Below are 17,441 nucleotides of genomic sequence, written 5' to 3'. Positions count from 1 at the left end.
TGTAGGAAAGCAGCGGCATCTATGATGTCCGTTCTCAGACGACGGAATTCCGCGATACTTTCTCCGAAAGTCTACGGACAAAATGACCGGCGATAATTTCTTTGGTTAGGTCTTGACCAACGCGGTCGAGATTAAGCTCGTCTACTCCAGCCGCTAATAATGAAATCGTAATTTCTGGAAAGAAAACGTGCCCTACAGATGGCGACGATAAAAGTAAAAATCGCTATTTCCCACTCGCCAAAATACGTTCGGAATTGTAAAGAGAACAGCGCTGGCACGAAAGTCTATAAGATTGATTAAAGGGTTAGCCCTTTGGGCCATTATACAAGTGGCCCTTCTAATATTTTCATAACCTTCGCCCAACAAAAGGACGTTATTAAATGAAGTGTGAGAAGAGCTTTAAGGAGCGCGATTAAAGAACTTAAAAGGAAAATGGAACGGTAGCTTCGTATAGGGGCGAACAAAAAGTGAAAATCGAAAGTGTAATATTAAATGAGCTACGGGTTCTTTTTACGGGATATTCGTAAAGTTTGATCGGTAATTACCCTGAAGCTGCTCCACACTTTGAATAATTCCATACGTTGACGACTAGAAAGACCACAATTTTAGCGATCCAAGATACGGTGTGCCCAACTTTCATCCTTGCTTGAAGGGGTGTTAAATCTTTCTGACTACTGTTGGGTATATTTTACGTATTAGCGCTGTGATTCTTGATGTTGTTGTTGGTGTTGTTGTTGTTGTTGTTGTTGTTGTTGTTGATGCGGTGGTTCGCGTTCTTCTTAGTTTACTTGATGAATGGCGTTAAATTGATAATTTCATTTGATAGATATTAACTTTTTCTCTTTCTTTTTTGAAAAGCGGATGTCGTTGTTAATCTCCGGGAAGAAATGATAATTTAGTCCCGGTGCGGATTGACACCGAGATGAAGCCAAATGGTTAAGGTTACGGTTAATATTATTATAATTATTATTTTGAAATCTTAAGACGAATAACTGCGGATAGTTACTGTTTAAAAAGGAGGGTTTTCTCTCTCTTTCGTTAAAAAGATAATGATTTTTCGGTAATAATAGAAGAGATATATATTTTGAAGCTCTCTAGCGAAGTAGATGATGGTTCTCTCCTTCTTCTACGTTTTCTTCTTCTTCGACTTCTTCGTCTCGGATGTTTTTAGCTTTCCTCGACCATTTCGCGAGACCGTGGAAGCTTTTGCTTCGGCCTCGAAGGGCAGAGGCTTCGGCGTCGCAGCTGGGCCTTACCGTCAGAGGCTGCGGCTTTGACGGAGACATATTGGGCCAGGATCCTCTTCCGACTGCATCCCGAAAGTCGAGCCAGGGACCTCACGGGCTACGCTTTTTGGGGGCCCGAAAACGGTTGCCGATTCCTTCCCACAACCTCCTCGCGTCGCGGACACTCACTGCTTCCTCCGAGCTCCGACCAGCCGATGGACGCGTTGCAAAACCGGGGGTGCCGGGTGAGCGCAACCGGGCTCGCCTGAGCCGCTGCCAGCGAAGGCGGGAGGGAGGGCAGGCGCTGGGGAGGCCGCCCAGCGGGGAGGGAAGCCGGAAAAGTTAGATCGATAAGATTCACGTCGAGCGGCCTTACTACACCGGAATACGGCGGTGGCAGAGACTCTCGACCCCCATCTTTCCCCGGCCCCTGTTTCTGCAGCTTTCCCTCGTAGGCCTGCCAATCCCCCAAACCCCCACCATTCTATCCTTACTCGATCGAACTCTTCCTTCTCTCCATCCTTTAGGGGCCAACACGCTCCGCTCCCGTTTCTCCAACACCGGACCCCGCACCAGCGGCTTCTAGGACGTCTTCCATCAGGGATCTTCCCTTCAGGGAAGATCCCTGATGATGACACTCGGCCTACCGGTGCCCGACCACTCCGTAAATAGGCGCTCCACTGAAAAGTCGCTTCTCTATCTGGAATCTTTCCTTCGGGCATTGACGTTTAAGTTTCGTCCTTGAGTTAAGATCCTCCAAAACAAACTTTGTGGAGCTGAAAGCGGTCTCGTTCAAAGACACTCGGATTTTACTGGAATGGATTGATTTAAAATTCATACAGTATTCTCGAGATCGTCGTCCATGCTACCGGCCAGCCGCGATTACTGTCAAAAGAATCCTGGTCTGAAACCGTGCGGACACTTCCTTTATATCAGCAGTTCAGCACGCGAAGGAACGCGTGCCTATCAATGAATCCACGAACCTATATATAATTTAAAGCTTGAAACCCTAAAGTAAGAGACGACCTTTGAGTAACGCTTTAATGAAGTGCCGCCATCTACCGAAGACAGTATATAAAAGGAGAAAGAAACCTGAATGAAAGACCCCTTTGACTAAGCCTTCGCATTGCGTTTGAGACGGCAGGATCGTTATTCCAAAAGCCAAAGAGAGAAAGAGAGAAGGTGCGTGGCCGAAAAAATTACCGAGCGCGTTTTGTAGACCAAATCTTCTCCTTTTGAAATATCTCATTTTGTCTTTCGGACTTTAATGCTGAGCCTTTCCCTGATAAACGGAATACGGATTCGATTGTGGGTTAACGGTAAAATTTTGCCACATAAATATTATTCACCCATCTTTCGTTTCGTTTTCTCAGAGGCCACGTAAAATTTTAATGATGAAAAACGATACGGGACTGGCTAGCTCGCCGAATTTTCAGGCCGAAGTAAATATTGATTGTGCCAGGTCTTCCCTTAAGCTCGTTTCTATTAACGCTAAGTACCACCTATAATGTAAGACCATAAGAGCAATAACGCTTAAATAAGTAGATTTTACCCACCATCCCGTTCAGAGTTAACTGCCGACTGATCCTTTAGTACACGGTATATGTTCGCTCCGTTAAAGCGGATAAACACGCGTGGTTCATTTGAATAATGATTCAACGGAGGAATACGACTCTTCCCTTACATATAATGTGGTCGTATTTTATATTATCATTATAAGAAGAAGACTTTAAATATTGGCTCCATCATTTTACAAATATTGCTATTACTATTTTAAGAAAAACATTATTATAATGTGATAATTTGTAATTCCCTTATAGCGTATGGAAATTTTTTAGAAACAGGAATGTTATTCTATAAAAATAAAAAATGACATAACATCTTGATCCGTCAAAAATGGCAATGCGCATGTGCAGAAAAGGGGGGATATCGAAATATCAAACTATCGATTGCGTAAGTTCAATTTTCAGTAGTGGCAGCTAGGAGCAACAAACACAAGGAGAACGCAGCTAGCCTTTAAACACGCTAACGAAGGGTTGTGTACGAATTTCATTGGACGAGCGTCACGAGCCTTTACGTTGAACGTTTTACGGGCGGGGGCAAGACAATTTCCGAATTTTCCCATTCCGACGGCAGCAGGTGCTAAAGCGTCTAGCCAATGAAAAACGTACAAAAGAAAATCCACGACTTTTGACGGGTTGCGTTCTCCTTGTGTGGGGTGTTGTGTTTGTTGCTCCTAGGTGGCAGTATGTTACGCTGTATCCGTTATTTTAGTCAAATCATAAACCAAATGCTTAAGCGGACGTAAAATACCTGTTAATTTTGGGTGCCCAAGACTTAAATTGCCACCATCGACCGTATATGTCGAAGCATTTCATTAAAATCACTGACGTCGATTTTTAATTTGACCAATACTATCGATAGTTTGATATTTCGATTACAGCCTCTTTTGCGCACGCGCATTGTCATTTTTGACGGATCATGATTTTTTTGCCATTTTTGATTTTTGCAAAAGAAACATTCCAAAATAATATTTCGCTATCGTAGCTGTTATTTTGCTCGGGTGGAGAAACTTCGTCGCCTAAGGTAGCTTTACCCTGGACACCGGTGTAAGGCGGTTCGGACACTTCTACAGGCGTTCGTAGACTTTTGGATCTATTTCCCCAAATATATATCCGGTTTCAAACGCTAATGTTTAAACTAAATTTAGAAACGGAAGAGATACATATAAGCACTCTATGAAACAGAAATATTTACAAAACTATTCGCTACTTGAAAGTGCATTTGGCTGTATATTTGGACGTGTCTGAATATTCTATATTTTTCGCAGCTACTAACGGTATAATATTAGGATTTTTAACTTGAGTAGACCGTACGAATACGTGAACAGTAAATATAAGACTTGGTCAAAAACTCTTTCTGCCTTCGAAGTCAAAATTAATAACATGATCGGAGTAAACACAAGAAATTGCTCACGTTGAAGTAGACAAGAATACGTTTATTTATTTTTGATAAAGAAATCTTTCCAGATTTTGTCAACAAAGTAAATTACGGTCTACGCTGCATCAAGAATTCCATCGAAGAAAGTCGAAATGTAGTCCAACAGAATCTGACATATGGACACTACCATGGCGGCATAATTCGTGGGAAAGGTGGAATTTGAAAATCCATTCGCCCTGATGTAATCGTAACAACAATGTATAAATCTATAAAACGCATTTACATTTCCTCGCCGATTCCGTATTTGGTATGACTAAAAAAGGCAATTTGTATGGGACGTGCTGAATTCGAATTTGCATATTTGTAGCGAAGTGTTCATTCTGTATCTGTAGAATGGAGAATTCCTTCGAAATCGATACTGCGAAGTGGAGGTTATGAAGTTACGTTTGACTCTTTTCTAATGCGAAGTAAAAGCTTTTAAATTGGTTAACAAAATTGCTGCAATTCACAGACAAGTCTAGCGCATTGATTTCAAAATATGCTGAATTTAACATTGAACTTGAACATTTGAAAATAGTTGAAATATTTAAATTTAAATATCTTATTTTAAGAAAATACACAAAGAGCTATAACGCTATTAATAAGCTTACGTTGTTTTGCGAGATAATTCCAATATTTTGTGTCAGTTTTGTTTCCGTAATTTATCAGGCCACGTGTAAGAATATTCTATTTTTCTGACCACTGTATGTCAACGCAACCGTTCATCGCTAAAGTTGAAATAAATATTGAAACACGGGGATTGAAACCACAGACCACCTACTCCGAGAAGGACTTACGTCAACATCAAAAAATGGTGTCTCAAAAATGATGCGGCTTTTTATCTAAAGAAAATAGCGCGTGAAAATTCTTTATTTTACGAAATTAAAATTAAAAGGTCGTGCACGAACCAGCTTCTACAATACATGTTTTATGGTCGCGCGTGCTCGTCTTTGAACCTTCAAAACTGCCTCTACTTGCCGTGAGATGGCGCGCTCTTAAAATTGCCTCATCACATTCGAGACATAAAAAAATGTAAATTACTATACCAGCGATACATGTCCCTCTTTTAGTAGGTGGTCTGTATTTAAACTAAAGCCACGGTCACACCAGACCCAAAAACTCAGTTTAAGTCGATTTGATTGCCAGTTTTTGCCAATGAAATTTAGAGAAACTCACCAAGTGGTCTGACAAGTATTCTGTCCGGTTTCCTTCGTTTTGTCTTAATGGTTAAAATGTTACGGTCAGTAAATGTTATCATAAGTAACATAATAATAATAATAATAAGTATGACTCTTAGTCAAAATCATGGGCGAGGGGATTTTAAAAACAGAGCCCCCTAGTGTCTAAATGGGCGAAAAGCGAAATATACTACTACCGAAGATAGTAATACACTATTCAGCTCGTTGGAAGTACAAGTCAGTACTGGTCAGTTTTCGTTAAGTGTCATACTAATTGACTTATTGTTACTCATGATGTTAGATAATATTTGTCAGACTTAAAATAAGATGAAGAAATTTCCACGAAATGGTTTTTAATAAACTATTTTCGTTTGAACTACAGATAGGTTTAATTTCCATTAATGATGTTATAGTCGAAACTCCACAAAGTAACGCTCAGTCTTCATTATTATATTCATTATTCCCGTAATGTTCCATTTTAGCCCACGCACTTTTAACTTCGACAATACACGATAGTTAAGTGCCTGCTTAGCGTGTGGTTTTTTTCAATTTAAGCTTCGCAGAAATTTCAATAGATGGTGCTACGAACTCTACACATTACGTGACGTAGCGCGCGTTGACATGCACTTGTCTACAATGAAACGGCTGTTTAATACTCCTGTTTCATGAACTCCCCTTTTATAACGCGTGTCTTTGAAGTAACAATGGCCTAATTTTAGAAGTCATTGTCCTGTAGCTTTCTATTCTCTAGGGATTAGGTTAGTATACTAGCACGCAATAACTCAATAACAAAGTAATCTTTTCTAATCTAATATAGACATTGAACAAAGAAGTCGGCTGGGCCATTTTCTACAAACATGACAGGCAACACTGCTATAATGTTTGTTTATTAGTACGCAGTATTTAACTTTGACCTTAGTTACAGCACAGACCACCTAATCCAAGAAGGACTTGCATCAAACTCAAAAAAAGATGTATCAAAAGTGATGCGGCTTTTTTTTTACAGCAAACACAAAATAGCGCGTAAAAATTCTTTATTTTACGAAATTAAAATAAGATGTTAATTTTTCATTATTTTGTTTCAATCTTAATTTTAGGCCAGAATGTATTTAATTCTACTAACTGAGAACACAGACCATCTACCCGAAGAAGGACTTGCATCTAACTCGAAAAAAAGGCGCATCAAAAGTGATGCGGCTTTATTTTACGAAATAGAAATAAAAAAGTCGTGCGCGAGCCAACTTCTACAATACATTTTTAATTGTCGCGTATGGTCATCTTTGTACTTTCAAAACTACCTCTTCTTGCCGTGAGATGGCGCGCTCTTAAAATAGCCGCATCACATTCCATACATAAAAAATTTAAATTACTACCAGCGATACATGTCCCTTTTGGAGTAGGTGGTCTGTGGTTCCAGCTTTATTTTGGCAAAAGAATGCATTGATTTAAACGTACGGAGAATGACTTTGGGGAGACGATCTGTTGGCATCATGGTCTAATTTTCATCTCGTGGCGAGAAGGGGGGATGAAATTCGTCACCGGTGTGCGCTTCAATCGCGCCGGAAGACGTCAGTTTTAAAGAAACGATGAAATACTGTTAAGTGTTTGATTGGCGACTTGCACAGAAATTGTTAAATTTAAAAAAGCTGCTACTTTATTTTATTCGGAGCTTTCGGACCGTGGTCCTTCTTCAGCGAGTGACTGTTACAAGTGATTCTTTAACACGAATACAAAACCAAAAATATTTCTACCATTGGGCAATGAGCTTTAACCCTACTCTCGGATTGCAATACCGTGCCAGACTATCGGTCGCCTTTCTGGGTTATCCGCGTTAATATCATTTTATACTAAAATTACTATAAGACGCTACAGTTAGGTAGCCCAGAAAAAAAAACGTATTTACAAGAATCGTTCATAAATTATTAGTATTATTATTATTATTAGTTAGTATATTTGGTTTTGTATTCGTGTTAAGGAATCACTTGTAACAGTCACTCACTGAAGAAGGACCACGGTCCGAAAGCTCCGAATAAAATAAAGTTTCTTTCTAAGTCATGAAGTAGCAGCTTTTTTAAAATTTAACAATTTATAATAAACCATGGCTAAAAGTTTTAATATTTATTGCACAGAAATATTGGTTAAATCAAAGGACAACGATATTTCAAAAGTGCACAAGAAAATTTTATTTAAAATTTATTTAAAACATTATTAAAACTAGTCGGGTTTTAATAATGTTTTATATAAATTTTAAATAAAATTTTCTTGTGCACTTTTGAGATATCGTTGTCCTTTGATTTAACCAGAATGAAATACTGAGCTAATTTTATTGTTTTTTGAGAAAAGGACCTTACTCGTCGAGTATGAGAAGATTGGGATACACACTAAAAATCTCTCAAACAATAAATAAATACATTCTTTATTTAAAATTGCCAACTATTGCCGATATTTTTCTGCATAACTATACGGTAAAAAAGGTGTAGCTGAATATGCGATGCATCTTTAAAGCAAAACTTGGTCAGTAGGAGCATTTCGATGAAAACTACAGCAAATATTGCAACAATAACCACTAATTATAACATTTACACCAAAACGTCACGTGAAATGCACCGATTGTTACAATTTGGTGTCAAATTATGATAGTTGTACGCAGATTTGGGGACAAAATGTGTTCGACCTGTATTGTAAATGGAGTATTTAAACAGTCAACGAGATTTTAGTTCGCTGTACGCAATGTTTGTTTATTTAACCGAGGAATGAGCTATGTGTCGCGTTAATATCACCTCTTTAATCTTATTAAAAAGGGTAAAAGCAGAAGATTTTAGGATGACTGTAGAAAGGTGGGATAAATTTTACAAAACAGCACTTACAATCACTGCTGGGTGATGGGGAATGGCTAACTATGTCCCCTAGGAGGGGTTTTACAATCACCGTGTCGGTCTGTGGGTCTGTCTGTCTGGGCTGCAAACGCGTACGCATTTTCGGGGCAAAGTGTAATGACTGCGTACGCAGTTTCTTGGAATTAGGGAAAAGCTTTTTCCAAAAGAGCCATCTTTTTGTCATTGGGTATATAAAAGTTTATCAATTTGCGTTAGTATCGGGCGGGATTCGAACCCGAGCCCTCCTGCACGACAGGTGAGCGTTCTACCACAGAACCACGGATATATGTTCCACTTCAATGAAAATTAGAAACTCTTCCGAGGAGAGAAATATTTTGGCTTGCCAGCTTGTTTTGCAGAACGATCATCAAATTGAATGTTTCAAAACAGCACATTCATCACTTTCTACTAACTAGCGATAATTTTATATTAGCAGGTTAGTTTGAGTGATATAAAGCGAAGGCTTTTATGATTATGGCACATCCAAGCCTATGGCCTCCGACTTCAAGGGCCCCCACAAAACTCGATAATCCGTAAAATTCTGAAAATAAATTTATTGGAAATGTTACCTAACAGTGTGAGTTTGTGAAATGGGTATCTCAGTTACGGATATGAATAGAATTCAAAATACAATTGTGAGAAATTAGTGGAAATCACCGAAATTTTTTAGAAAATCATGAATAAGGTTTGAAGTACATATATTATTATTTGAAATTTGATTTCCTCGGAAGACAATGAAAAGAACTTGACTAGACAACTTGAACTCACAAGGAGAGTAGCCGAGGTGTATATTGCCGATTTTGTTCCAAGTCGATCGTAATGTAGACTTATATGAGATATGAAATTTCCCAAAAGGAGACGTTGCACTACCCATTCGATTCGCCATGGCAACAGTAAATGGTTTTGACCACTTAAAACAAAAATCTCCATTTAATTAAGCATGAGATTTTCTCGGTTTTAAAAAATTTCAAAATTTCGAAATTGGTCATTTGGACCACATTTAGGTAAATTTCATCAAGTTTGGGTAAATGGGAACATTTTTGTGTAAAATAAGGATAATTTTTGTTTTAAGTGGTCAAAAATATTTTGGGTTAACAAATCGAATGGGTAGTGCAACGTTTCCTTTTGGGAAATTTCATATCTCATAAAGGTCTACATTACGCCCGACTTGGAACAAAATCGGAAATAAACACCTCGGGTACTCTCCTTGTTAGAGGTCCCTAAGGAAACAATAGGTCTACGAGAAAAGCCAGAGTTCTTACACAGTACTGATGAGCCTCAAATGGACGAAACCGGTCTACTGTTGGAATCTCTGGCTAAAATTTTTCCTTTTTATCTTAACGTTGGAATTCAATGGAAGCCCGAGCGTAAAAGATGTCTGCTGAGTAGCGACCGCCATGCAATAATTGGCGAAGAATTTCACTATAAATTGCAATGGACTGCTCGGATATAGGGCACCCTGAATGTATATTAATAGGTCTACGACTTCAAAAAGCCTTAGTCCACTAATGGCTACAATTGATGACTTTATAATTAAATTTTCTAGTGAAAATACCTCCTACGTGTTCCGACCAAAAGTACAGGTAAATAAGGCCGTTTGTTAATTACAGGAAGTGATTGTGTGACACGCCAGAATGTCGTTTCAAATTCGGTCAAAGCGATTGAAGCGAAGTTTCAATTTCACCGACTTCAGGTGACATAGTCCATAATTTCTCAGACAGGCAAAAAAGTTAGTAGTGTCGCTAGATGCAGATTATTTGGTTTGAAATGTTCCGTAATTGGCGGATCATAGGATTCACTAAATAAGTCTATAAGTACAAAAAGCTAATTTTACCTGTCACTGTTGGTCGTCTAACCTTTGTGGAATAGTAACTGGTATGGTTGTTTCGAAACACTATAAGTGAAATACCAATTGCGATTTAAAGCTCGGTAAAACATCTCGCACGCGAACAAAAATGTAGATTTTTCATTATTTTGTTTCAATCTTAATTATAGGTGTTGGTTCATTTGATCGAAAAATATGTGATCGACAGTCGATCATTATATGTTGCAACTGATCGAAATTCCATTTGATCGAATCCCATTTGTCATTTGTTTCATAAGATCGAACCTTCAAATGATCGAATACTATTTGATCGAATTCAAAAGTATTTATAGTACCAGTTGGTATGTTTTTATTTTACTGAATGTCAATATGAAGTGCAGAAGGAATAATGATGGAATAATTCATGGCTTAAGTGCAGAAGGAATAATGATGGAATAATTCATTGCTTTAACTGTATTAAGCCACAAAGATGAAGAGATTTTTACTTTATACACTATATGATGGAATTTTTTATGACATCGACGATAACGGCCCGTTGTTTTTGATATATATAAATAGGGTCAGGTTAGGTTGATGTACGCGCGCCGTAGGTGCGTATGCACCGTTTCCTTTTCGATTTACTCCCAAAAACTAGTAGTTTTACCCTACAGTAGCTTTCGATCAAATTTCGTTCGATCAAATGCCATTCGATCAAATGCAATTCGATCAAATGGGACCCGTTCGATCATTTGGGAATCGATCAAATAGACTCAAACCTAATTATAGGCCAGAATGTACTTAATTCTACTAACAAGGAGACATCCCGAAGTGTAACCCACCGCTTTGTTTCAAACTCGGGGTATTGGTATTTTGTTGTCAAAAACATTTTTCGTTGCCACGGCCAAACGGTTGCCCATTGAATAAATTCCCTTTAGGATTTTTCAAGTTACATAAAGGTCTATCAATCCCCCGAGTTTGAACTAAATCGGTGGGTTACACTTTGGGATGTCTCCTTGTATGTGAGAACAAAGACCATCAACCCGAAGAAGGACTTGCGTCTAACTCGAAAAAAGGTGTATCAAAAGTGATGCTGCTTTATTTTACGAAATAAAAATAAAAAAGTCGTGTGCGAGCCAGCTTCTACAGTACCTTTTTTACTGTCGCCCGTGCTCGTCGTTGTACCTTCAAAACTGCCTCTACTTGCCGTGAGATGGCGCGCTCTTTAAAAAGCCGCATCACATTAAAGATATAAAAAAAATATCTACCAGTGATACATGTCCCGCTTGTGGTAGGTGGTCTGTGGTTAGAATGACTATGTAGATACGATTTTTAGCGTCGCTCCAAATCCTCCTCCTGGTCGAAGAGCCAGCTTCTTCCCCTCAAAAAATCAGATCATCCCGGTAACCAAAGTCTTTCAACACGACTGAAGCGCTCGCTGGTGATGTATTTCCTTCCCCCTTTTGCGCCGGAGGAAAATAGACCATGATGGCCGCGGATTGTATCCACATGTTTATACTCCCTAATTATTTTAATAATCAGCTAGGCTAGGCTAAGCTAATACCAAGGCACCACACAAGTCCAAAGTCACCTAGCGTCTTTTGTTGCCTTTAATTCAGGTGGCTGGGTTACAATGTGAAGGAAGGTGGTGACAAGCCCTTCATGCCACGCGAGCCAACAGCTCCCTACACTTACTATTACCGTTAACCTCAACAAGTATACTCTTAGTTAACCCGTTTTGTATACTCGCAGTTAGCCCGTTTTGAATACTCACAGCTAACCCGTTTTGTATACTCATATAGTTAACCCATTTTGTATACTCTTAGCTAACCCGTTTTGTATACTCGCAGTTAACCCGTTTTGTATACTCGCAGTTAGCCCATTTGTATTCTCTTAGTTAACCCGTTTTGTATATTCTTAGTTAACCCGTTTTGTATACACGCAGTTATCCCGTTTTGTATACACGCAGTTATCCCGTTTTGTATACTCACAGCTAACACGTTTTGTATACTCACAGCAAACACGTTTTGTATACTCACAGCTAACCCGTTTTGTATACTCATATAGTTAACCCATTTTGTATACTCATATAGTTAACCCATTTTGTATACTCTTAGCTAACGCGTTTTGTATACTCGTAGTTTACCCATTTTGTATACTCGCAGTTAACCCGTTTTGTATACTCGCAGTTAACTCGTTTTGTGTACTCGCAGTTAGCCCATTTTGTATACTCACAGCTAACCCATTTTTTATACTCATATAGTTAACCCTTTTTGTGTACTATTAGCTAACGCGTTTTGTATACTCGCAGTTAGCCCATTTTGTATACTCGCAGTTAACCCGTTTTGTATACTCGCAGTTAACCCGTTTTGTATACTCGCAGTTAACCCGTTTTGTATACTCTTAGTTAACCCATTATGTATACTCGCAGTTAGCCCGTTTTATATACTCACAGCTAACCCGTTTTGTATACTCATATATAGTTCATCCATTTTTTATACTCTTAGCTATCGCGTTTTGTATACTTGCAGTTAACCCGTTTTGTATACTCGCAGTTAGCCCGTTTTGTATACTCGCAGTTAACCCGTTTTGTGTACTCGCAGCTAGCCCATTTTGTTTATTCTTAGCTAACGCGTTTTGTATACTCGCAGTTTACCCATTTTGTATACTCGCAGTTAACCCGTTTAGTATACTCACAGTTAGCCCATTTTGTATACTCTTAGTTAACCCGTTTTGTATACTCGCAGTTAGCCCATTTTGTATACTCACAGCTAACCCATTTTTTATACTCATATAGTTAACCCTTTTTGTATACTATTAGCTAACGCGTTTTGTATACTCGCAGTTAGCCCATTTTGTATACTCGCAGTTAACCCGTTTTGTATACTCGCAGTTAACCCGTTTTGTATACTCGCAGTTAGCCCATTTTGTATACTCTTAGTTAACCCATTATGTATACTCGCAGTTAGCCCGTTTTGTATACTCACAGCTAACCCGTTTTGTATACTCATATATAGTTCATCCATTTTTTATACTCTTAGCTATCGCGTTTTGTATACTTGCAGTTAACCCGTTTTGTATACTCGCAGTTAGCCCATTTTGTATACTCGCTGTTAACCCGTTTTGTATACTCGCAGTTAACCCGTTTTGTGTACTCGCAGCTAGCCCATTTTGTTTATTCTTAGCTAACGCGTTTTGTATACTCGCAGTTTACCCATTTTGTATACCCGCAGTTAACCCGTTTTGTATACTCGCAGTTAACCCGTTTAGTATACTCGCAGTTAGCCCATTTTGTATACTCTTAGTTAACCCGTTTTGTATACTCGCAGTTAGCCCATTTTGTATACTCACAGCTAACCCATTTTTATACTCATATAGTTAACCCTTTTTGTATACTATTAGCTAACGCGTTTTGTATACTCGCAGTTAGCCCATTTTGTATACTCGCAGTTAACCCGTTTTGTATACTCGCAGTTAGCCCATTTTGTAAACTCTTAGTTAACCCATTTTGTATACTCGCAGTTAGCCCGTTTTGTATACTCACAGCAAACCCGTTTTGTATACTCATATATAGTTAATCCATTTTTTATACTCTTAGCTATCGCGTTTTATATACTTGCAGTTAACCCGTTTTGTATACTCGCAGTTAGCCCATTTTGTATACTCGCTGTTAACCCGTTTTGTATACTCGCAGTTAGCCCATTTTGTTTACTCTTAGCTAACGCGTTTTGTATACTCGCAGCTAACCCGTTTTGTATACTCATATATAGTTAACCCATTTTGTATACTCTTAGCTATCGCGTTTGGTATACTCACAGCTAACCCATTTTGTATACTCATATAGTTAACCCATTTTGTATACTCTTAGCTATAGATTTTATATATTGTAATTCTTTTTTAGCCCCTAATTCATCAGAACACACGTTTTTCATACGAAACAACATTGTTATATACTCTCCAAGTTTATGATACAAAAATCCCGACTACTTTCGGAACAACCATCGTTCCATTGTCAAGAGATAAAAGGTTAAGAATTTAAAACATTTTAGGTGATAAAAATAATAATTTTTAGGCCCCTTTTGTCCTACTATTGAATATTTGACAATCTAGCTATAAATATTTGACGATAATTTGCTAACTTAGGAAACTATCCGTGTTAAATACAGTGTTGATGACTTAACTGTTCTAAAAATCGTGTTTCAATGTTGATGACATTAATATTGTAAAGTGCAATATACAAAAATTAACATTTCTAAAAAAAAATTTAAGTTTCTTAAAATCTTTATGTAGGGGCTATTTTTACCATGGAAACAAACATTCAGAATTTCAAAAAAATGCATTTTACTAGATTTTATGAATTGTAAGGTTAACCTTTTCAATTTAAAGAAGTGGATCTAAGTCGGGAAAATGTGTAATTTTCATATTCGGAACTTTGTGTGGGCTAAACAAAAACGAAGGGTCTGACAATCGTACAAATCCCGTACACTCTAGATGAAAATAATTTTAGAAATATTGAAATCCACTTCAAAAGCCTGAAATCTTGATTCAGCCAAAAACTTCAGAAATATACACGAAAATCGTGCTCTGTAATCTCAAAATCAGTTTCTAGGTTCTGAAATCACTTTTAGATATAAAATCCCGTACGCGAAAATTTGCGAAAGTTGGACCACTCGAAACAAAAAAACCATATGTATCTAAGAAATATTTTCATTAGGTTCAAAAGTCAAAATTTCTGCCAAAGATTTCAACAGTAGACCGGTTTCGCCCTTTTGGCGATATAAGTAAAACTAATATACACCCTGGATGTATTTATTCCGAAAAGGATTTTGAAAAATCAGCTGGATCGTATGAAGTTAGTTAAGCATTGTCACCGGCCACCATTAACAAGGCTTTGCAAGTCGCTAGATGACTTAGTCCTGTGGTTCCCAGGGTTGTTCAAAATGCAAAATGAAAAATGCAAAATACTTTCTCCATGCATTTTGAAAATTGGTTTTTCTAAATGCAAAATGTAAAATGGTTTTGCAGCTGAAAATTAAAATACAAAATGTATTTTGAAAATGTTTTTACAAATACACTCTGTTTACTTTTAATTATTTATATTTTAATTATATTAATTACTAATGAATTATTAATAATTAGTAATTAATAATAATTACGTAGAGATTTCATAACCATCCTCTCAGCCAGCGTGGGATATAAAGCGGTGGCACTGTACGAATGTTCGTCTGCTTCTGAGTAAGTGAGTAACTGAGTTTCTCCATCTATGATTACTTGGGAGTAATTAGCAGACGAACTTTATCTACAAGAGTTGCAATGATGGTACCAGAGTAAATACATTTTGAAAAAGAATTTGAAAATGTTTTTCCACATTTCAAACCCACAAATTGAAAAAAAAGTTTCATAGAAACTCAAAATGCAAATCGTTAAATGCAAAATACTTTTTCTAACTGAAAATGCATTTTGAACAACCCTGGTGGTTCCTTAAGATGTTTCAAATAAATAATATTAGCAGCACTTATAAGAAGATGATCTCTTCACTCGTAAGTGATAGAGCAAGTACCGAAGGTTTTAGCAGTGAAATATTTATCGAGATGGTTGGACGCTTAGCGTATGACAGAATTCAAGGTTCTTTATTTGACTATGTCAAAAATACCAAAGTAAACACAATGTCGAAATATTGTAAGAAAGAGAAGTAGTAGTATTGATTTGTCTCTTTACAAAATGCGCTTCTTCGCGAAACAAGCTTCTTAAACAGGGATGGTTGGGTTCGAAATTACCCTCTTTTTAATCTAAAATTGGCCACAGAGTTGGGAAATAAGCGTATGATTAAATGAAATACTTTCAAAACTAGATGACGAGAAAGAGGGGTGTGTCGACGATAGAAATGGTTTCGAAAATCAATGATCGTAAGTTTCTTTTCAATTTTCTCATTTTAGCCGCGAAAGCAGGTGCGGCTTTCGTTAACCACCGCCCTGCACCCAGCGTTAGTTTTTCCCTCAACGCAGTTTCCTGAAAGGGTAGGCAATTCTAGAAGCCATTAAGAAATTCTTATCAGAAACGAAGGCGATTTGTAAAAGGGTTTAAATTATGCAGTATCCCGCCGCCAGGGGAATTAAGGCCGATTAAACTTCGATTGGCGCTGGGCAATTGATTTTCTTACGAAATTCGGCGCACTGTTACCCAACCGTTCGATGAATCTTTAGACAAACGGTACAGTTTGCGTCCGCCAGCTAGATCTTAATGTACTCATTCACCTCCTAATAAAGTATATTCAATAGAATATTTCTCAGTTTTTCGGATGGAAAGGAAACTTTTTTTCGTTTAACGCTCTTTTTGGAACTTCCTTTTTCCGAAAAATAGTTTCGATAAACTCGGTATGAAAGAAACTCAATTAGTGTAAGAATGATAATAGCGGCAAGAATTTAATCAATTTCCGGTTGTTAAGATTTCGCCCGAAGATTTCCAGAAATTGAAATGTCGGATTTAGCTCCCATTCATTTCATTGGAAACATCTAACGGATAAAATTCCAAATATTAAATTTGTTTAATCAGGATGTAGTTTTCAATATGAACTAATTTCCCTCGAAACCGCTGGAAATTTACCAACTGTATTACTCCGCCTAAGGATGTTAAATGTAAAGCATTTATAAATCATGCTTTCTACAGGGTGTTTCAAAAGGTTATGCAAAAATTTTAAGGAGTTGTAGGGGGTGAGTTGAGAAGTATGCCTGTTTTTTTTTCCATTTTCCTACGATGAGTTAAAAAAGCGCCAGAGAGCTTCAAAGTGTGGCCTACTAGCCCCTGGGAGTAGGCTGCAACAAGCGCAATATCAAGCAGCAGGGAAACGCGAACATTAAGGTTTGGGTTCGTGTGATAGGTGAAAAAGGCCTTTGTAAACAAATCGAGGTAACCAGCGTAAAAAAGTAAACTTAAACAGTATTTTAAGTCCCTGCTGCTTGGTTTTGCGCTTGTTGCAGCGTACGAAGGTATAATAATATATTATTGAATTGAATTGAAATTTAATTTAATTGAAGTCATTTTTCTAATGTTTATATTATATTGATTATTACATCTACCCTTGCCACATGAACTTATTTGCTCGTGCGGGCAGCTAGGAGCAACAAACACAAGGAGAACGCAGCTAGCCTTTAAACGTTAAAATTATATTAATTATATATAATTATATTATTTACTTCAATCGATATCAAATAGACACTACGTTAAAAGGCTAACCAATTAAAAAATAATTTCCTACATATATACGCTCCCGTATCGATCTCATTTTCATTAAATCAGAAGACAACTGGAAAGTACGCGTATTATATTGATCATAATGTGCTTTGTTTCTCGCCCACCTTGTCGAATAACTGAATAATGTACA

At 37.6% G+C, this 17,441-nt stretch overlaps 1 protein-coding gene across 1 annotated transcript in view; it reads right to left on the bottom strand.

Annotated features, from left to right (window-relative positions):
• LOC149943502 (gamma-aminobutyric acid receptor subunit beta-like) overlaps positions 1-1,444 on the bottom strand; it is a 127,947-nt gene extending 126,503 nt beyond the window's left edge. Inside the window, exon 1 of the mRNA XM_090174896.1 lies at positions 546-1,444. Within this exon, the coding sequence (XP_090031022.1) occupies positions 546-640 (95 nt within the window). The 5' untranslated portion in view covers positions 641-1,444. The remainder of the gene's footprint in view (positions 1-545) is intronic.
• Positions 1,445-17,441: the final 15,997 nt, after the last annotated feature.

The sequence above is a fragment of the Leiobunum rupestre genome, chromosome 5 (genome assembly GCF_980474605.1).
Source record: "Leiobunum rupestre chromosome 5, qqLeiRupe1.1.hap1, whole genome shotgun sequence".
Lineage (NCBI taxonomy): Eukaryota > Metazoa > Arthropoda > Arachnida > Opiliones > Sclerosomatidae > Leiobunum > Leiobunum rupestre.
Note: the sequence above shows the minus strand (reverse complement) of the source record. Positions and strands in the feature narration are given on the sequence as shown.